We start from the raw sequence: 21,409 nt of genomic DNA, 5'->3' as shown, positions 1-21,409 counted from the left end.
TGTTATGCTCGTTGTATTTTTTTCGTTTTGTGTCGTGCCTACCTCTTGCTCATGTTATGTTGTATATATTATGAGTAATTTAGAATATTCTCTCATCTTATGAAAAGTGTTAAAATTCCAAATAGGAAGAACAAAAAGAAACGCATGGAGTATTATATAAATTAAAATGTTAATAAGTTGTTGTATTTACGTTAATGTATATTATTGACATATTAAGATTTATTATTTTCACTAATACATATTAATGATATTGATAGTCAAAGTTGGAAAAAAAAAAATATATCAAATGTGTCAATTATTATTGAATAGAGGGAATAACATAACATAAGGCTAAAAGTATTAAAATCAGAATTAACCAGTCTTCCCTTTTGTGCCTTATTTGAATTTATTGTAGGTATATATAGGTTTGATCAAAGTTTAAAGATGATTGTGGTGGGTTGTGCCATGCATGTGTTTGCCATGGCTAGACTTAATCCACTCGCTACATGCTGTGTTGAAATTTTCAAAAGGGTGACCCACACATATTTTAAGCCCATTTTCTTCCATGTTGTGCATGACCAAGGCAAATCTAACATATCTTTAGCATCCTTTAGATCAACATGCAAAATAACATGTGTCAGGCCAACCTCTTGCCCATGTTGTGTCTTTTTTTTTTTTTTTTCATGTTGGATCGTGTCATGTTATAACTAAGTGTCATCTCTAAACTTGATATTATATCTACCGCTTACAGACAACTATTTCAAAAGATAATTAGCCATGACATTGCACTCTTTTTTTTTTTTTTTTTTGAATTACTCCATATATTATTCTTACAATCCCTTCTTGTTTTGTATCTAAAACATCACTTTCCTTCCACATGAGACAACTTGGTTTGGATTCCAAGACATATCTCATACATCATACACGTATCTACTCTAATTTACTCCATTCATGGTTGGTTGTTATAAATATTAGGACTTTTAGGAGCAAAGGTGTCAAAAATCTACGTAATTGATCTGATTCGAAAAAAAAATAAAATAAAATTTAATACTAACCTATTTAAACACAATAATTTAATATGACTCAATTTTTTTCTAAAAAAAATCACTCAATTTCACCGAACTTGACCTGAACATCCGATTTAACACCTCTAATTGCGAGCACTAGAAAGGAAAAAGCCGTGTATTGACCACGGAAACAAATTTGGTGTCCCGAAATCCGCCAACGGGTTTGAAAACAGGAATTTCGGGTAGGCAGTATCAAACTTGTACACTTTCATTTGCCTGCAACTTCCTCTCTCTCTCTCTCTCCCCTCCCCCCACCCAATTCCCGCCCTACCTCTATATATCTCTCTCCTTAATATCTCACCGCTTTCTCAATATTCCTCAATTATTATCTCTCTTTCTTTTATCAATTCTGATTTCTTGATCTTTATCAATGGCGGAAGAATCCAAAACCACCATGGAATCTGTTAGGTCTTGGGTTGTTCAACACAAGCTTCGTACCGTCGGTAATTTCTTCAAATCCCCTAATTTGATTAATTTCACCTTATTTTTTATTTTTTATTGTGAATAGAATTTATGGTTTTGGTTTTGCAGGGTGTTTATGGTTGAGTGGAATTACAGGATCTATCGCGTACAATTGGTCTCGCCCTCAAATGAAAACCAGTGTTAGGATCATCCACGCTAGGTTAATTTCTTGATTTGTTTATTCTTTGATTTGGGGTTGTTTATGTGTTTATTATAAATTATGAGACATGGTTTTGGTTAATTGTGGTTTAATAATCATTAATTTTTGTGTTTATCTTCTTTAATTTCTTCATTAAGATGCATGCAAAGGGTTTATGTTGTGATTATATATAATAAAAAAAGAAGTTGGAAGGTGTTATGTTTCTGAATTGAATTAGCCTTACCTTTGTAGAACAATTTCAGAACTAGGGTATTAGTTTTGAAATTTTGGATTCAAATAAGGGGGGGGGGGGGGTATGCTTTAATGTTGAAAATTTAGCTTAGGGGATGCATAAATTTCACTTGGAGAGTATATATGGCCACTGAAATTTATGAATTCAGTTGCTCCTAGACTCCTAGTGCATTTTTCTTTATTTGAATGTATTGGTTTTATGAAATGATCATTGAGATTATGCCCAAGGGGTAGTGTACTTTGATGGGAGCCCTCCCGTGTTTCGCTGTTTTGGTCTATGAAGTACCGAAGGTCAAAGAAGTTTTAGAGGTTGAGTTTTGTAGAGAAATTTATATCCGAGGAAGAGTGATGGAAATGACATAGTTTAATCAATCAAAGCCTTAATCCCCTAAGTACGGTTGGCTACATGAACGAAATTTGATTATTCTGTGTAGTCATCAACAAAAGTCTTCCTCCTCCATCACTTACGATCCGATGCCTCATCCTCATGTAAATCCATATACTTCATGTCCTTCATAACTCCTTCCAACCAAGTCATTTTCGGTTTCCCTCTCCCTCATTTAACCTCTCCATGGTTCCATTCTTCCACTCTTCGTAGTGGTGCACCCTCGGGTCTCCGTCTTACATGCCCAAAGCAAAGCATGCGATTTTCCCTTAGTTTGTTTGCCTAGACATGACAGAGTTGATTATCTTTTATCGGATTTGTTGGTATCACCTTTGTTGATAGTCGGAGATATATAGCATTTGGAAATGTCATGTTTGGTACATGCGATACAAGTATCAGTTGTCCTAAAGCTTCATATATGGAGATGATTGGTTTTTGGTGAAGAGTTGAGAATTATGCTACATAGCTACTATGAATGCATGTTCTAGCACTGTTGAAGTTTATGACTTTTGATCACTTTTTATACTCTGAGAGTTACCTTACTTGTCCTAGTAGCCTCTTAAATTATGAATATATAGGATAAGAGCCATGAAATAATTTTTGAAGTGTTGGTACTACAAACTTGAATATTGCTTTTATATGGAGTCTGGGGTACTGGCACCATCCAGCTTGCCTTTTACAATTAGTTTCTTATATTGCTTCCGATGACGTTGAGAATACATTTGTTGGACTGACTTAAATCATGGAGCCGAGATTTTCAATTACTTACTCTCTTGACTTCAATCATATGCTGCAGTCGTTCACGAAGATTCTTATGTAGGCTATTGCTCTGACATTTTTTTACTGACATTGCAAGGTTTCTTAGACCAATTTGTTACTGATTAGGAAATGAGCTCATTTATAAGGCTGCCCTCGTATTGTTTGTGATGAATTTTTATTTTTTTTCTTGATTTGTTAAAGTATGTTAACTGGAGGATAGGAGTTGGTTCTACTGGGTATTGCTTTTGTTCTAGGCTAAAATTAATATGTAGAAACTGTTTTGGAGATGTTTCTAGAAATTGACAATGTCAATAAGTCATTTGTATGTTTCAATTTGAAAGTATAGAAAGCTTGACATTAGTAATGAGTTGAGTACCTTATGTTGCAGTAAGTATAACTTTAAAAAGCTCCTAACTTCATCTTGTTACATTTACATGGATACTAAGATGCCTATTATGCTACAAGACGAAAATTAAGATATATTAGTATCCATGTATATATATTCTACCTTTGCTTCATGATTAAAGTATTTACTTGATGTACATACCTGCTGACTATGTCATGATTCTAATGCAGGTTGCACGCTCAGGCCTTTACATTGGCTGCCTTAGCTGGAGCTGCAGTAGTTGAATATTATGACCATAAAAGCTCACAAGATAAGGAAGCTCAGTATGGGAATCTTGTTCCTTTAGATAATTCACACAAGAATTAAGTGGATTTTATCTTATGTGACCTTCAAACAGATCAAAAATTTTCTAAGAATTGTACATATGGGGTGCTGATTTCTCCCTTTGTGTACTTGTAGGATGTTTTTGTTGTTATTTTCTTTCTTCTCCCAAGCTATACTTTTACAGAGTATATACAATTCTGGAATTTGGTAACCAAGCTCTGTAACATACAATTGATAATGAAAATAATCCAATTTTGGTGAAAGTTGAATTTCTACACTGTTTTTCTGGATTCCTGAGAATGAATGTGCTTTGTGTGTTCTCACTGTTGTGTATGTGTATCCACAGCTGCAATTTAACCAACATACGTGATGGATACACTGCCTTTACTTATCTGTTTGAGGCTTTTTTTTGCATTGCCTTTTGGGGCGTATAAAGTTAGACATACCCTGTGGTTGGCTTTTTTCTCATTGAACAAAAATGATAAAGAATAGGGGATGGAAGGCACTCATGGTAGGATGGGGATTTTCCTTGTGAGGGAAGTGGCAAAGTACTTGCTCATGGTAGGAGGGGAGTATAATTAACGTGCAACAATAAGAAAGGGAAAGCCATACAGTTTGGTCTTAGAAGAGAGAGTGATTACTAGGCAAGGCAGAGCCTAAGGGTGACATGGCCTGGCACGAGGCCTCGTGATTTCTAGGCAAGGCAGGGCCTGGGGATGACATGACCTGGTACAAGGCCTCATGATTACTAGGCATGGCTGGGTCTGGGGGTGACATGGCCTGGTACAAGGCCTTGTGATTACTAAGCATGGAAGGGTCTGGGGGTGACATGGCCTAGCACGAGGCCTCATGTGCATGGTGTGCTGGTGGCCTGGGGTTGGCACAATCAAGACTTATAATTAAAAGTAAGAACTGGCACAACAACTCGACCATAACAAATCCTCATGTTCTACACCTCTAAACTCTTAATTTATCTGCTCATTATTGAAACACCTTCAGTATCACACTTGTGTTCAGAGAGAGAGAGAAAAAAAAAAGAAAAGGAAAAGCTAACTTATCATGTGATCTGAACTGTTAAAGCTGCTTGCCTGTGCATGAGATCTCTGCATTTTTTGACTGCAGTTATTCCTTTCTAAAATCTCTTCTATTACTAATAACAATATCAATATTAGTTTGTTTCAGATCTTACATTATGAGCAACAGATATGTAATTAATTATTATAACAGATTATCTAAGCATAATTTCTGCTAAAAGTGTGTTACACAAAAATAAAACATTCTGTGGGAATTATTGTAACCACTTTTTTTAACCCCCTAGTAATGTGATCTAACTGGAATTACCATCTTCTTTACATAAGTTCTGTTACATTTCTGTTCTTTTCCATCTCTTTTCTTTGCTATTAATATCTTCACCAGAAACTACAAGACTATCAGAGTATGAGTGTTAGGTGTTACTATCCTCTTATGAATCTCAAATCATTTCTTACAATCTTACAATGTGTTTCTTATATTTGAGCTTTCTCTTCCTTCTGCCATGCCCTGCTAGAGGTATTGGACATCTTCCTGCAGCCAGGACAGGAGGTAGCAAACTCACATCGATTTATCAGCTTGGCGATTCCTTATCTGATACCGGAAACTTAATCATTGAGAGTCCAGACGGAGTTGCCTCAGCCTTTGCTCGGCTTCCTTATGGTGAATCTTTCTTTAAGCATCCCACTGGTAGATGCTCAAACGGGCTGCTAATGATTGATTTCTTGGGTAATTTTTGACAATTCTTCATTGTTTTCTGGATTTCATTTATGCTGTTATGCATCTTTAATCTCTTAATTTCTTTCATTGATTCGTTGCTTGTGAGTGGTGAAACTTCATGTTGGGGCAGCAACAAGCATGTGCTTCTGTTTCGAATCATTAATATCATGTGTCAATGCAACATTCTTACTTTGCTAAACTTTATAAAGTTTATCACTAATAATATTTTTTTTCCCCTTGACATTATCAAAATTGTTTAGATTTTTAGTTAAAGCTGTCACATGTAATTGGTTAGTCTATGTAGTCACATGTAATTGGTTTTTGTTTGTGCTGAACTATAATTCTCAATTAGGATTTCCTTTTCCTGAATGCAAGAGTCATGGCTTAAGTATTTCCCTGAAATCTCTCATTTTCAGTAAGTTAGATTCGATACGATAATATGGAAACGTTTGATCAATTCAATTTTTACATCATGTTCTATCAAGATTTAGCTTTTACATAACAACTTTACTTTTGAATGTAATGTACTACCGTTTTTTTGTTTTATATTTTAATTTTCTTAAATTCCACTTCTTTTGGTGACTGATTAATTAGCAAAGGCGTTGGATATTCCGCACTTGAATCCATACTTAAGCAGGGATGCAGTTTTCACTCATGGAGTAAATTTTGCGGTTGCTGGTGCCACAGCATTGCCAACAGAGTCTCTTGCAGATAAAAACATAGTAAATCCTGTCACAAATAGTTCTCTCAGTGTACAGCTTGATTGGATGTGGTCACACTTCAATTCCATTTGCTATAATGACCAAGGTAAACACAGTCATTTGCGTTGCAAATTCGCCTATTCTAGCTAATATACAAATAGGTTTCGGTCTTTTCACCTTAAAACCCCTTGTTTGAACTTTTTTTAGGTATGAATTGAACTTGGTAGCCATTTACAAACTTTTTGATCCTTATCTAAACTTGTTGAACGTACAGTTTATTTTCTTATGGTGCCCTTGTCATACACACTTGACTTGGCATCTAATGTTTATGATCTAATTGAAATTGTTCAACAGACTGTGCAGATAAACTCAAGAATTCCCTATTTATTGTTGGGGAAATAGGAAGCAACGATTATTACTATGCATTGTCACAAGGGAAGACGATTGAGGATGTCAATAGCATGGTTTTTGATGTTGTCCAAGCGATTATTGAAGGCGTCAGAGTATGTTCTCCAAACACTGAATTATAATTATAGCATCTCACTTTCATCTATTCTTAAGGTTGGTGTAATTGTGCTCTTTCAAAGTATTAATTTTGTATTATGTTGTTAATGTTGTTAAGAGGGTCATCCAAAATGGTGCTACCAAGATAATTGTCCCGGGGACCTTTTCTTTCGGGCATTTTCCTGCCTATATCACAGCATGTCAAGCCAAAAACTCTGCAGCATACAGAAAACAGCGTCTGTTAAACAACTTGTCACTCTATCACAACGATGAGCTAAAAAAGAGACTTCAATTGCTGAAGCAAGATTATAAGAATATTACCATCTTCTACGGTGATTACTACAATGCTTTTAATCGGCTTTTGCAGAATGCTCCTCGTGTTGGTAAGTGTATTGAGTTTCTGTACATTTAAAAGGCTTGCACATTTTGTTTTTCGCCATATAATTGAAACAAAATTGCTTCTTGATCTCCTTCAGGATTCAATGGCACATCTGATCTTCGGAAAGCTTGTTGTGGAGCAGGAGGGCGATTTAGTTTTAATCCGAATAAAATGTGTGGAGCTCGAGGGGTTCCAGTATGTGCTAACCCTGATGGCTATGTAATTTGGGATGGTTTTAATCTGACTCAAAAAGCATATAGGATCTTGGCGAGATGGTTCTTTCAAAGTACAATCTCTCCCTTAATTAACTCATCTTGACAATTTATATACATTCTTTTTTGACTGTTATGGAAGTATTCCATGATTTTGATTTGCATTGCAAGTGTCTATGAATGTCATTGTCTATACATTGATCTGATGATGTACTACCCTGAATCGGACCAGTTCAGTAGATATAAAGTCATGCTCATATGTGTAGAAGTAAGAACTCCGAGTTTATATCTATCAAAAAAACTTGAAACTTGCCTATTAGTCCTCAAGATTTTCAATATGCATGCGCCATTGCGCTCTATAAGTCCCTAAATTCCCAAACAATCTACATGGACTCGTGTCATACATTTTAAGCATGTCACAGTTATAAATGTGAGTTGCACATACATACGCATCAAATTCTTTTCCTGTAAAATGTAAGTTGCATGAGTGCTTAATTTGGTCCGTCAGTTATGCATCTTAAACAGAGTCGTGCATGCTTGCAAGCTCTTCATACTAGTATAAATCAATAATTCAAAACTCATGCAGTCATGCTAACAATGAATAAATGTAAAAGTTACAAAACAAACCCATAAATTTACAAGAAAAATGGAGGTAGTTGCACTAATTAAACATGATTACTTCAAATTCTACGACTGTATCATTGAAGCCCTTAGTTCATTTTCTCAATTCAAATTCATCATTGCCTTTATTTTGATCCTTGCCTTTATCCACATCACTCGGAGGCGTGCCAACATCTACCTTGTCGATTTTGCGTGTTTTCAACCTCCAGAGTTCCACCGTGTTTCCATAGGTGCATTTATAGAACACTCAGCACTGCGAGAGAAAGAGTTCAGAACATCAGAAGTAAATGAGTTCGAAAAGAAAGTGATCACGAGGTCAGGGATGGGAAATGAGACTTATTCATCAGTAGGAATGGATATCATTCCTACTGATGGCTCTTTAAAACAAGCAATAGGAGAGGTACAACATGTACTTTTCACAGTTGTTGAAACTCTCCTTAAAAAACACAAAATTAGTCCTAAAAGTATAGATATACTTGTGACTAATTGCAGTATTAATTGTCCAACACCTTCATTATCTGCTATGGTTATAAATAAATTCGGGTTTAGAAGCAATGTAAGGAGCTTTCATCTCTCAGGAATGGGGTGTAGTGCTGGAATCCTCGCGATTAGCTTGGCTAAAGACTTGCTTAAAGTTCATAAAAACTCTCTGGCTTTGGTTCTTAGTACTGAGACTATTTGTTCTAATGTTTACCTGGGGAAGCAGAAGTCTATGCTGCTTGCTAATTGTTTGTTTCGGATGGGGGGTGCCGGCATTTTGCTCTCTAATCGGAAATGTGATAGAGCCGTGGCTAAGTATGAGCTAGAACACATAGTTCGAACCCATCTTGGTGCCAAGGATGATGCTTATGGGTGCGTATACTTTTTATTTTTATTTTTATTTTTGGTATCGCATACACGCATGATTAATACAGCAATTGTAATAATTGTTCTCGAATGATGTAAACAAAGTTAATGTTAAGTGGGGTCCAATATCTTTTAATCGTTTTATTGAGTGTTAGGTGATTAACATGTTAGCCATTTAGCCTTACTCTTTATAATCGCTAAATTTTATCCATAAAGTGATTGAATTTGCAATTGTTGTAGGTGTGTATTCCAAAAAGCCGATGATGAGGGCAAGGTAGGGGTATCCCTTTCAAGAACGGTGGTCCATGTAGCAGGGGAAGCGTTGAAAACCAACTTGACTATCCTAGGACCTCTAGTGTTACCCTACTCGGAGCAAATACGATTTGCCTTCTATTTCGTGTGGAACAAGCTTAGGCCATGGAAGAAGAAGCAAGCTCCCTATGTCCCGAATTTTAAGAAGGCGTTTGATCATTTTTGCATCCATGCCGGAGGTAAGGCCGTGATAGATGCGATCAAGGATAGGTTGAGTTTAAGTGATAGGGACGTCGAGGCATCTAAGATGACACTTTATAGGTTTGGGAACACTTCATCCTCTTCTACATGGTACTCTTTATGCTATCTTGAAGCTAAAAAGAGAGTTAAGAAGGGTGATAGGGTATTCCAATTGTGTTTTGGGAGTGGATTTAAGTGCAATTGTGCTGTTTGGAAGTGTATTTCTAAAGTGGTTAGCAAGGATGTTTCCAATGCATGGACTGATAGGATAAATAGGTATCCTGTTGATGTACCTGAAATAATTGAACATTGAACACAAATAAAACCATAGTCATGATAAATCTTGTTTATACAGCTTTGAAACATCAACCTTTCATAATATTAGCTAATTGTCAATTAATGATAATAATAGTCAAAATATGCACCGAGAAACATACATGATCAATATGGAACAGTTTTATAAATATGAAGATCTTATTTGAATCGTTTTGATCTAATTCTGACTATAACAAAAACAACGTTTTAAACTAAGGTAAACATCACACATTCCACTTTAATTTTCGGTCATTTTTATTTATACTACTTTAACTTTAACCTCTTCTTCTTTTTTTTTTATTTTTTTTATTTTTTTTAGTGAGGATGACGTTAGTGCAAGTATGATGTGGATTAAATGATCCTCTTTCAAGCTATAGCTAAGTAGAGTAGGACTACTACTACTATCATTGTCACTATTATCCATGGTTCCTTTTGCCTCTAGCCTACATATACACAAGTACTACTACGTCTTATTACAAACTCACACTCTTGCTGTCATTCATCTCTTTAATTTCAGTCTTAGATATTTGTGCATTGCGTGTTCATCAACTTCCTTCTTAGCTTTCTGATTTATTATTCCTCATTTTCCCCTTTTACTTCAATTCCTACCTTTTTCCCCTCTCTGTTTCCTTGTTTTTACTGTCATCGATCTTTACTCCTTTGCTTGTATTTTAAGGTTTCCTCTCTTCTTCTCCTTCTTCATAAATACTGTCTGAATTCATGAGTTTCATCAATATGGGTTGTTTTGTGTTGATTAATCACATTTATTAGATTGATGGGTTTGTGTGTATTAATCTTAGCTTATGATTTTAGCTATTAATATCAAGTGGTGATCACACAAATGTTTTTAACACCTTATCAGCCGGAGTAAGTGAGTAACTATACTTATGAAATACTCCGTATATAGTACTTCTCCTCGTCAGGAATGTATACCTTTTTGTACAAAAAAATTATGAAATATAGTTCAGATTAATTAAGTTTTGAAAAACTATGGACTGATAAAGGTTAATAAAGGCTAATTAAGTCCATTTTAAATTATACAATAATTAAAATAAAGTTTACCAAACTTAATTAGGTAAGTTCAATTAATTCAGATAAGTAAAAATCGCGTAAGTAGAACAGACTTTTTGAACAATAAACTCCGTAGCTCAAAAAAACACAAATGAGAGTAATTTCTTAGGGGGAAAAAAAAAAAGTTGATATAGAAAGAGTAATTTTTAATAATAAGAGTCCTATCTTAATCAATTTCCATTTATGGTTAAAAAAAATGGAAGAAAAGCTTGTGAAGTAGAGTGATAAAAGTGAAACTTATTTTGACACAAGTAGAACCTAGCTCTGACTGAAACTGAGAAAGAAGTCCCCCGCTATCTTAGGCAAAATCCAGACCAATTTCCAAGCTGCTTTTTTTTTTTTTGTCATTACTCTTTTTTTCTGACTCCCATTATCAATTGCAACTCGTCAACCTTACGTACTCCATACCATAATCAAAATTTTTCTAATGTCAGATTTATTTATTTTATTTTATATTTTTATTTTTTTTCATTTTGTTAATTTTCAACTTTGTAATACGAATACTCTATTATACATTACATATGTTTAGAATTGGGCATCATGGCATGGATCGGATAAGCACAAGGAGGTGGAGGACCAATCAGGCACACAACCAAAAAAAATAAAATAAAAATAAAATTATTTAATCAAATAGAGGCTAGGGCATGAGAGTCACACTAGTGGATTTAACCGTTTAAGTGGTGTATAGACATCATTTTTAAAAGTTGGCACAGATTTGATACAAATATACGACGGGCTAGTTTGCGTGTCGGTACACTTATTTTAGTCAAGCTGTACATATATCTATATATACATGAGCTCTTTTTCGTTTTCTTTTTTTATTTTTTATTTTTTATTAATGATTGGCACGAATTTAGTAAGATATGAATTTTTCTTAACTCATTTCAAACACAACTTGCTTGAGCATGAGACATATTGATACGATAGTTGGCTGCACAACTAACTCATGATGACCAACTTTATACACACTTCAATACTTCATCCCTTTATTTTTTTTTTAAATGTAACATCCTCTAAACATACATTTTAACGAAGAGCTTAAAAAGGTAAACACACTTATGCCTTCCCTCATAGCAATGTCTAACTTATATTTCCTCCTTTCCCTTAATATTGTAACAATAAATCAATAATCATTCTAAAATATTTTATATATATTGTAATTTTTTCTTATTTGTACTCCGTATATGTTTTTCTCTCCATATCTCTCTCCATCACATGGGTTTATGTTTCTATTTCTCTCTATCTATCTCATGTTAGAATCCATGCTTATATGATTATATCCCTTGTTACAATATTAGAAGAAAGGAGAAAACACTATACAATAATTAATTTGTCGATTTACCTTTCTAAATTTTTTTTAACCTGTATGTCAAAGAAATGTGTTGCGATTATAAAAAACGAAGGAAATAAAATAATTTAATTATATTGAGGTTTTCCCCCGTACTTGACGAAGTTATCTGCCAGTTGATCTGTTCTGCAAGCTAAGTTCACTGACACTCTCATCATTCCCATCCAATTTTCTAATTTCATGTTTTTTTTTATTTTTTAACCCTTTTCCTCTGTTCCTTCTGCTTTTGGTAGTTTGTTTGAATTTTTTTTTACCCCGATATAAAGTCCAATGTATGCAACTATGCAATGCATGCATCTTTTTTTCCTTATTATTGAAAGAATTGACTTTATTTTGTGTGTTTGAGTAAAGTTGTAAGACTTGAAAATTAATTCCATTGGACAAAATTGGAAAGTACTTCTATCAAGCTGAGCCTAGGACTTTATTTACAGATCCGTACGTGCTCACATTAACACTAAACAAAAATTTGAAAAAACAAAAACAAATATTTTGAGTTAAGGTTTCATGGAATTGAACTCTTTTTTCTTTCTAGTTTGTTCTACTACGTACAATTGTTTACTTGTATAGAATATGAATGGATGATTTTAATTTGTGTTTCTTTAGCAATAATATGATGAAGCTCGAAAGGATAAAAATATATCGGAGTACAATATAAGTAGAGAAAGCTAAGTTACGATAACTTATTGTGAGACATTTAATTGAATTTACTCGGTTCTTCACATCTTCTCTAATAAGTCTCCTGTTCTAAGATGTGCTTACTCCAATTTCACATCATATTATTATAAATTGATTATAAATTACGATTTACAACACTATATGCGTCTCTGACTATACTGACTAGTATCTTTCTAGCTTAGTTTTCTACTTCTCTTTGTTAGAGGACTAACTTTAAGCTGATGGTTGATGTCCAGAAATATGTTTTATACTCTATCACTCTAAATGCATGCAGTTCTTGAGTTATCATTAATATATATAGCTATATAAGTCTGTAAATACATTATGCTGATTAAGTTAATTTTAATAATGACTAGACCAGAATTTAATTAATGATGTAACGAACTTTGTCCAACATTATTTACACAATACAACCGGTTGCTACTTGCTAGTATATACAGAGCAATATGGTTTTGCTCATTTGCACTAATTAAAGAAGATCTGTTTATGCTCTTGTTACCCATGCATGACTTGCACGCACTTGACAAATTTGACCATTTTTTGCAGGTTTAAAAAATTAAGCGATGTGAGAGAAATAAAATAAATTTACTCATATTTGTAAACGAACAACATTAATTTGATTATTTTTTGCAAATGAACAAGTACGATAATTGGTTATACTCCTTACATTGTAAAATACTGTAAAAGTTTTAAAGTTATACTGCTTATTTTTTTCATTAGCTAAGTCAAATGTTGGAAAGCAGATTACTGCAAATAATTCCATGCCAAATATTGAACTTTGAATTCTATAATTCTATGATATACTCGTACTAACCAAGGGAAGAACATAAGTACTCCATATAAAATACTACGTAAAAAACATTTGAAAGTTGTTAATTATGTGGACAATTATCAACGAAGGACTACGACAATAAGTATCTATGACGTTATGAACAATAATGACACGAGATTGAACTCGTATACGTCATTTATTTTTTGTGACTCTAAATTTACAGTACATACTACTGTAGAGTAGTAAAACAGATTAAAATTACCTAAGATCCATAAAATTATAATACAAACCTCATGATTAAGTTGAGAGCATCCATGCAGAAGATCGAAGAAGAGAAGTGAGAAACTCATGTTGGAGTAGGAGAGCACGTGCAAAGCTCGTGAACTAAGAGAGCTAGCTTGCACGTGCCCTGCTTCTCCAGCACGAGCCACTCACTCATAGCTAATTGTTGTGATATCTTCCTTGGTTTTATTCCTTCCTCACTACTCGGCCTATTTATATACAAAGGTGGAGGAGAGAGTGTGTGTGTTAAATGGGTGGAGTCTTGGAATGGCCAATCCTTTAATGCAATATGTGGATATATATATAATAATATTTCCTTGTCTTAGCATGCATATAGTTTTATACAAGTAAATAAATAAATAAAAATTAAATAAGTGAAAAAAATAGGGTGGCAAATGTGAGACACTGAGACCTAACTCGAGAGAAAAGAAAGTATTGAGAAAATTCATAAAAAGAAAATGGAGCAAATAAATGTGAATGGTCAAAAACAAATAACGACCAAGTAAAAAGATGTTAGGTAAGCTATAATAAAGAGAAAAAAAAGAATTTAATAAAGATACGAGTGCTTCTATTAGAGTTGAATTTTAAAAAATTGTGAAGCTTGATTGATAAAAAAAAAAAAAAAAAAAAAAAAAAAAAAAAAAACAACTTAAAATGAAAAATACTGAAAATATGAAGTTTTCACTTTTGTGATTAGGCATTAGATTTTTGAATTAAATGAGACTTTTACTTAGTAACAGAGGGAGTGATAACGATACTATCACTTCCTCGTAAAACTAAATAATGGTACGGATCGGAGTAGTTAGGTGATGTTTGGTTGGCATAATAAAATGTGAGAATTGAAAATTCCTAGGAATTGTAATTATAGAGAGTTGTTTGGTTGACAAAAAAATAGTGGAATGGGAGAAGTAGAAAATCCTAGGAATTTTCACTTCCCACAAAATGTAGGAATTTAATTACCTACCTCCCCCTAGATAAATATAAATTTCTATGGAAAATTATTTCCCACATTGCAAACCAAATAACTTTAAAAAAAATCCCATGAATTTAAAATTTTAAAGTAAGCAATAATTCCCATAAATTCCAAATTCATGTGATTTTCTATTTCCTTGGTTAACTAAACTATCGCCTTAATAAATATAAAAATTAGTTTGCATGAACTAACTCAAAAAATAGGGTTAATGATATAGCTTAGGTTTGCATGACTACTATAGAGGATATGATATTTGAGTGTGTTACATAAATAGCGTGGTAAACACTCATAAACTTCAACTTTAAATGCAAAAGATAGATTTGGTTAGACAAGGAGTGTGAGTGTCAATTCAAATGTCCCAAAATTATCACATTTTTAAGCTTTGCTTGCACTCCGCGTGACTCAAGTCACCGCTAGATTTGACTCCTTTTTTTGTCAGCTTGGTGCGTGTGCATTCTGCCTACCCTAGCTACCCTTTTCTTATTCATCTTTAACGGTTCTACCCTGCTAGTAGGATTTTTTACTACGTAATTTTTTTTAGAAGTTTAGAACAAACGTAATGGCTATTTTATTGAAAAACTTTTTGATGGCTACATAAATGGTAATTATATTAATGAATAAAAAGTTTAAGTTGTTTGTATAATCGCCTATGATTTAATTAAGGAGTCACGATGCAACTATGGGAATGTAAAAATTATTGAATGTAAATCATGTAATGCAAAGGTAAGTAGAGAAAAGGCTTTTAATTTGTCTCTAGTTTACAAAGTGCTCTGTATTGCATTATATTATAGGCAAAATTGGCCTCAATACTCTGAACTATTGCTTAAGTGCACCGAGCACCCTATACTTTGCATAGTAGCCAAAACACCACAAACTAATGACTTGGGTGCGAAGCATACCTTTAGTGAGTTTTTCGGTCACCATTTTCACCGGAACCGGTAAATTAAATTTTTATTTTTTGATTTGCGTGCTGAAAAATGTCCCGTTAAGATTTCGGGGGTCATTTTGACCCTTATGCGTCCAAATTGAACTCGAAATAAGCAAAAGAATAGCATAAATACTTTGTTTTGCATGTTATAAAATATCTCAATTTGCGTGTCATTATTTTTAAGCCGAATTGAGTCATTTACGTTATTTTTTTTTTCTTATTACGAGCTCAATTTGGACCCTTAAGGGCCAAAATGACCCCCCGCAACCTTAACGAGACCTTTTTTCGGCATGCAAATCGAAAAATAAAAATTTAATTCATTGGCTCTGGCGAGTATGGTAGCCTGAAAATTTACTAAAGGTACGTTTTGCACCCAAGTCATTAGTTTGTGGTGTTTTGGATATTACGCAAAGTACAAGATGCTGGACGCACCCAAGCCATAGTTCAGAGTGTTGACGCCAATTTTGCCTATATTACATTATACACTACATACGTGGGTTTTATAAATGACGTTTGAAGTGAGAGTGAGAGATAACTCAGTGGTTAGAGCTTCCTTCCCGATTCCAAGAGATCATGAAATCACTTGTCCTTGTGGCTCTCCAAACACACACACACACAAAAAAAAAAAAAAAAAAAAAAAAAAAAAAAAAAGTTTGAAGTGCTCTAAGTAATGATTTGGGACTTTGGGTTAGAAGGTGCGTCCCTATGTGGCTATGTATTTCTTTGTTTTGCATGTGTTCGTGGCACATGTATGTGAGGTGTGAATCGTGTGATCGTCAATCATTGGAGAAAGAAGCAAAAACTAAAACCTACATCTCATCATATATATATAGACTTTGTTTAATTCAATGGCTCATACGATCATATATTAGAAAATTCAATTTGTACATTGTATATGTGGTAAAAATATTTCATAAATATTACAAGTAGAAGATGTAACCAATCAACTACCCAACACAAATTCACAATTCACATAAATGAGTTAAAAGGACGATGGGATTGCTTTCACAATCTAGTTATTAAGGTGGACTAGGGTGGTGGAAGTATTACTTAGTTCATGGGTAAAGAAATAGTTTTGATTTATTATTTTTGTTCATTGGACAATATCATGTATAACCTTGTTTCATCTCTTCTATGTTTACCCAATGATTTATCAATCTTTTACTCAATTTTCTTACTTAATTCACTTCTTTCTAACACTCATCTGTTTTTTATTATATATTCTTAAGTTGTGAATGTGCATTATATAGTAGAAGAAAAACTACTTCGCATATTTCTTGTTTTCGATCATCATTATAATTTATTAATTCAAATGAAAATAACATTTAATCGTTGTTTGACAAATACATAAGGAAAAAAACATGCTCACATAGCATGTTATTTATTTTATTCGTCCTGGTACGTTGCTTCACAAAATAATTTGAATTTTTTATTTTTAATATATGTATTTGAAAATAAAATATTTTGTAAATGTTTAAATGTATGCGTTAAAAAATTGTGTAGAACGTTAAATAATAAGATAAACAAAAGCTTTAACTGTCATAATTATTAGAGAATAATAATGGAGATAGTATTGAGTACTTTTTTAAGCTTAACAAATGTTTTACGCAATATTTGATATTTAATGGATAAAAAGCCATTAATATCTTGTAGCAATGTTACGAGTGGAGGTGGATAATGATGCATGGAATTTGATCTTGGGAGGGACCGGAATGTTGCGTGTGAAAGCAAAGATTATGATGATTTAGGAGGAGGTGCTATTATTGTTGCCGAAGAAATTTGTGCTTCTTTTAGGCAAGGCAAGGTTAGTCCCTTGTCCCTAGGTTGATTTGATTCAAATGTTGATTGACTTTTTAATTGCGTTATGTTTTTAGTATCTTAGGAAATTGGACAATTGGTCTTAGGAAAACTATGCTGTTACAATATGAGCGTTTAATCCATTTCGTAATTTTTACACTCTAAAGAAAGCCCTACTTGTCTTCTTGGTTAAGGCCTTTCAACTTCGTTGTTGAGGAAGTAAGTACATGTCAACACGTGAGTATGTGAATTAAGTTGCCGTCGTAATTAGATGTGTATGAAATTGTTGGTGATGTGTCACCATACTATTGGTTTGACAAAAGCAAAACATTTCAATTTTCTTTTTTCCCAATTGGTTCATGTGGGCTTTTGCTCCACAAAATCACAAATATAGAGTTTGAAGATGAGGAGACTCTACAAAGTTTGAGATTTGTTTCCGAGTTTTTTTTGCAAGATGTCCTACGGGAGAGTTACGTTACTAAGACTGGCTTCTTGCTCGGATGTATCTGTAACGAACGGAAGCACTGGTTGCTCGGAGTTCCGCTTCCGACGATCGAGTTATTACGTGTACGGGGAGTAAAATGCCGAAAGGAAGTAAATCTTCTCGGATCCCGAGATCAGGTATTTTCTCTGATGTGAGAGAATTGATTGTGATGTAATAAATGAACGTTGTTTTCAAAATGGGGTAAATGTCCCTATTTATAGGGCATTGGGAATAGTGCTCTTATGTAGGTCACTTGACCTAGATTTGGTGGGTTACGCCGCTTTTGCGGTTTCTCGGGAAATGGGCCTTGAAAGCCGTCATTCCCTTTGAATATCTGTATGCCACGTGTCAAATCCAGGTAGGTCCATTTGGATTCCTCCTAGGGTGACACGTGTCACATTCTCATTGGTCCACGTGGTCGGGGTAAAAATCCCCAAATCATTTGCCCCTCACAGGGGTCACGTGACGCGCCTCGTGGCGCCTGTGACAAGTGTCACGCATGCACGGGTGAACAATATTTTAACTGTTTACCTTCTGGAGTAAATTTCAAAATCCCCTCTATAAATACTTTCACTCCCTCATTCTCGCATATTCACGAAAAATCTTTGAGAGAATCTTTGACTTTTAAGAGAATTTGATTATTGCCGCTTGTGTTTGATCCGCCTGCATCGTAGCCGTCCTAAGCAGTTTCAACAGTACCTTCATCCAAAAGGTAATCGCCTATTTTCCCTCTCTTTTTTGCTTTTTAATTACCGTTTGTATTTGTTTTTCCTTGTTTTCAAAATGGTTTCACAAACACACACGGCACGACCTAGGATAGCTGTCAGCCGGTCACCCGGGACAGCTGAATCTAGGACTAGGAGTGCCGCCTGCCCTACTTGGACTCCCCTCTGCAAACATCCCCGAATCCGACCGTCTCTGTGTCTGTGCAGGCTACTATGGCCATAACAAAAATGATGGCCCAAGGCCCTATAGATGGTGAGGAGAACGGCGACACTATTAAGGTGCCAAGAAATGAAGTTTATAATTACCCACCCGACCCTCCAAGTACGCCGAGTGATTTTATCTTGAATGAGTCAGATGATGGCCTGGGTTTGACAACAATGCATCCGGCTCTGAGCAAGGCCTCAGTCGGATGCTGCTCCTGGCGGTTCCAATGCTGGAACAGAGTCGCCTGTGCCTCATAAGGAGCCCGAGAGCTCTGATTTTGATTCTGAGTCTGCGGAGGAGGCCGCCTCTGCTAAGAGAGGGCGAGGGGAGGCTTCTTCCTCTGCCCAAGAAGAATTCACTCCTTACTTCACCTATATCTCAGCTAGCACCCAGAGAAATATGCGCAAGAAGTTGAACGACTTCCGAGCCGCCCATGTCATGGGGGCCAAATATGAAATTCATGTTCCTGATTTGGATGACACGGTCGTCTGGCCGTTTGGGTCCAGTTATAGAGACTAGGGGTGTTCAGATCTGGGTACCCGCGATTTCAGGTATCCGAAAACGCGGGTACCCGAGTTTTCGGGTACTTAATTACCCGGCCCATGTCCCGACCCGTGAAATCCGGGTACCCAAAATTCCCGGGTCGAGTCAGAGGGTACCTGAATAAAATTTTTAAAAAAATGTAAATACATATGGTTTAATGGCTGCATTCGAAAGAATTAAAAAAAAAATAGTACTCATACACAAATTGAAGATAATTAAAATTCAACCTAAGAATCATAAGAAAAATAATAGTTGCAAGCTTGCAACCACAAATAATATACAAAATATCAAAGATAAACATAGACAAAAGTCACAAAACACCATTAACATTCACAAATGAACAACCCAACTTTCAAATTCAAATATGAACACGACAATCAAAACTCATACTCGCGCGGTTGCCGACTTGCCGCAGCGGTGGGAGATCTCTGCCGTCTCGCGTGGCTGTGTCGCTGCAATGGGACTTGGGAGATCTCTCATGTGGTTGTGCTTGTGCCGCTACGGTGGGACCGAAGACCTCTACCGTGGTTCGATTCACTGGGCTAATGAATGCTTGCTCTTGATGTTAATTTGTTGTTGATGCTAATTGCGTGATTTGCGGGTTGATGTTTGCTCTTGATTTTTGCTGTTGATGTTTTCATGATTTGTGAAATTGTGACTATGAATCTATGAGTGAAGGGGAGAGAGAAAGAGAAGGAGGTGTGGTGTGCGTGAGTTGTGACTGTGAGTGAAGGAGAGAGAGGGGGAAGAAGAAAATGTGTGACGGCTGTACACACATAAAAGTATAAAACCCTAATTGCCTAGCTACAGTATACACATAATCAAATATTTAAAAAAAAAAAAAAAGTTAGCGGGTCAGCGGGTACTCGCCTAACACAAAAGTCGGCCCATGACCCGACCCGCTACACTTCTTTTTTAGCGGGTTGGGTACTTGACCCGTCAATTTTGAAAAAAATCAGAAAAATACCCGCTTAAATTTATCGGGTCGACGGGTCAGCGGGACGGGTTAATCGAGTCGGGTATTTTTGAACACCCCTAATAGAGACCAATGCTTCGGTTGTTACGAAGCAGCAATACAGGCGGGCCTAAGATTTCCCCTTAATCCAGATGTGGAGAAGATTATGGATGGTTACCGCCTGGGGGTTTGGCAACTTGCCCCCAATTCGTGGGTGAACATACTAGGGTATATCGCCGCCTATAATATGCTCGGGGTAGAGCCGGCCTTCGAAGCCTTTGCCTCAATGCATTATCTGAGCAAAGCCCCTTAGTCAAGCGGCCCTAGTTGGTATACACTGACTTGTCACAAAGGGTACATGATGACCGTGGGCAAGGAAAACAAGTGGAAGGACCGGCGAAACAGATTTTATATTATCTCTTCACCAGACACTCGGAGGAACCAGAGGTATAATTTCTGGAACCAAAACCCATACCTTCTAGGCACAAAAGCTATTCTCTTGCCTGTAACTGAGGAAGGCTAGGATCAAATTCTGATGCCTGGTCTATTTAAGGTCACCACCAAAACCATAGAGGGAGGGAATAGGAGAGAGATAATTCTCCACAATTACATCCCTAGGTTTGAGGGGCTGATGGATGACACTTATCTTGCCGCCTGTGGCCTTATTACAGAAAAAACCAGAGGTAGAGGGCCGGATGAGTCTGCTTAGCAATTTTTATTTTTTATTATTTATTTTTTTTACTAACATGCATCCGACCTTTTATGCAGAAGAAGCAATGGAGCAACTCTCTCCAAGCAAGAAACCTGCCAGCTGTGCAGCCGCCTACCGCCAGATGATAAAGCATAAGTCCTAGACCTTCAAAAAGATCAGCTTAACCATGTAAGTTTTTCACAAACTCTTTGTTGGTAGGGGTGGCAAACGGATCGGATCAGGTCGGGTTCGTGTTCGGGTTTTCGGGTTTCGGGTCAGCTAACCCCCAACCTGAACCTGATCCATATAAGTTTTCGGGTTGAAAACCCCAACCGGAACCTGATATTTTCAGGTTTGGGTCAACCCGAAAACGACCTGATTTGACCTGATTTTTTTTTTTAATTTTTTTTTTAATTTTTGTTATTACC

General features: G+C 35.5%; 3 protein-coding genes and 1 long non-coding RNA gene across 4 annotated transcripts; 3 read left to right on the top strand and 1 right to left on the bottom strand.

Annotated features, from left to right (window-relative positions):
* The first annotated feature begins 1,221 nt into the window (after positions 1 to 1,221).
* LOC110736842 lies at positions 1,222 to 3,982 on the top strand. Its single transcript, XM_021917166.1, has 3 exons — positions 1,222 to 1,489; positions 1,578 to 1,668; positions 3,620 to 3,982. Exons 1-3 carry the CDS (start codon positions 1,417 to 1,419, stop codon positions 3,753 to 3,755), a joined length of 300 nt encoding a protein of 99 aa, XP_021772858.1. The 5' UTR covers positions 1,222 to 1,416; the 3' UTR covers positions 3,756 to 3,982.
* Positions 3,983 to 4,089: 107 nt separating this feature from the next.
* Positions 4,090 to 7,531, top strand: LOC110736840 (GDSL esterase/lipase At5g03980-like). The gene is made up of 4 exons (XM_021917165.1): positions 4,090 to 6,269; positions 6,518 to 6,666; positions 6,786 to 7,050; positions 7,144 to 7,531. The coding sequence occupies exons 1-4, from the start codon at positions 6,230 to 6,232 to the stop codon at positions 7,362 to 7,364; spliced, it is 675 nt and encodes a 224-aa protein (XP_021772857.1). The 5' UTR covers positions 4,090 to 6,229; the 3' UTR covers positions 7,365 to 7,531.
* Positions 7,532 to 7,852: 321 nt separating this feature from the next.
* Positions 7,853 to 9,580, top strand: LOC110736048 (3-ketoacyl-CoA synthase 7-like). The gene is made up of 2 exons (XM_021916201.1): positions 7,853 to 8,731; positions 8,966 to 9,580. Exons 1-2 carry the CDS (start codon positions 7,905 to 7,907, stop codon positions 9,528 to 9,530), a joined length of 1,392 nt encoding a protein of 463 aa, XP_021771893.1. The 5' UTR covers positions 7,853 to 7,904; the 3' UTR covers positions 9,531 to 9,580.
* A 9,969-nt stretch (positions 9,581 to 19,549) lies between these two features.
* LOC110736839 lies at positions 19,550 to 21,406 on the bottom strand. The gene is made up of 2 exons (XR_002514280.1): positions 21,321 to 21,406; positions 19,550 to 21,278 (listed from the first exon to the last, which is right to left on the bottom strand). It is a non-coding gene; the product is annotated as an uncharacterized LOC110736839 (long non-coding RNA).
* Positions 21,407 to 21,409: the final 3 nt, after the last annotated feature.

This window comes from Chenopodium quinoa, unplaced genomic scaffold (genome assembly GCF_001683475.1).
Source record: "Chenopodium quinoa cultivar QQ74 unplaced genomic scaffold, ASM168347v1, whole genome shotgun sequence".
Taxonomy (NCBI): domain Eukaryota; kingdom Viridiplantae; phylum Streptophyta; class Magnoliopsida; order Caryophyllales; family Amaranthaceae; genus Chenopodium; species Chenopodium quinoa.
Note: the sequence above shows the minus strand (reverse complement) of the source record. Positions and strands in the feature narration are given on the sequence as shown.

Coding starts and splice junctions, on each gene's coding strand:
- LOC110736840 (XM_021917165.1), top strand. CDS start 6,230: ATGTGGTCACACTTCAATTCCATTTGCTATAATGACCAAG. Junction 6,270..6,517: donor CATTTGCTATAATGACCAAG/GTAAACACAGTC, acceptor ATTGTTCAACAG/ACTGTGCAGATAAACTCAAG. Junction 6,667..6,785: donor CGATTATTGAAGGCGTCAGA/GTATGTTCTCCA, acceptor AATGTTGTTAAG/AGGGTCATCCAAAATGGTGC.
- LOC110736842 (XM_021917166.1), top strand. CDS start 1,417: ATGGCGGAAGAATCCAAAACCACCATGGAATCTGTTAGGTCTTGGGTT. Junction 1,490..1,577: donor ACACAAGCTTCGTACCGTCG/GTAATTTCTTCA, acceptor TTGGTTTTGCAG/GGTGTTTATGGTTGAGTGGA. Junction 1,669..3,619: donor GTTAGGATCATCCACGCTAG/GTTAATTTCTTG, acceptor ATTCTAATGCAG/GTTGCACGCTCAGGCCTTTA.
- LOC110736048 (XM_021916201.1), top strand. CDS start 7,905: ATGGAGGTAGTTGCACTAATTAAACATGATTACTTCAAATTCTACGAC. Junction 8,732..8,965: donor GCCAAGGATGATGCTTATGG/GTGCGTATACTT, acceptor CAATTGTTGTAG/GTGTGTATTCCAAAAAGCCG.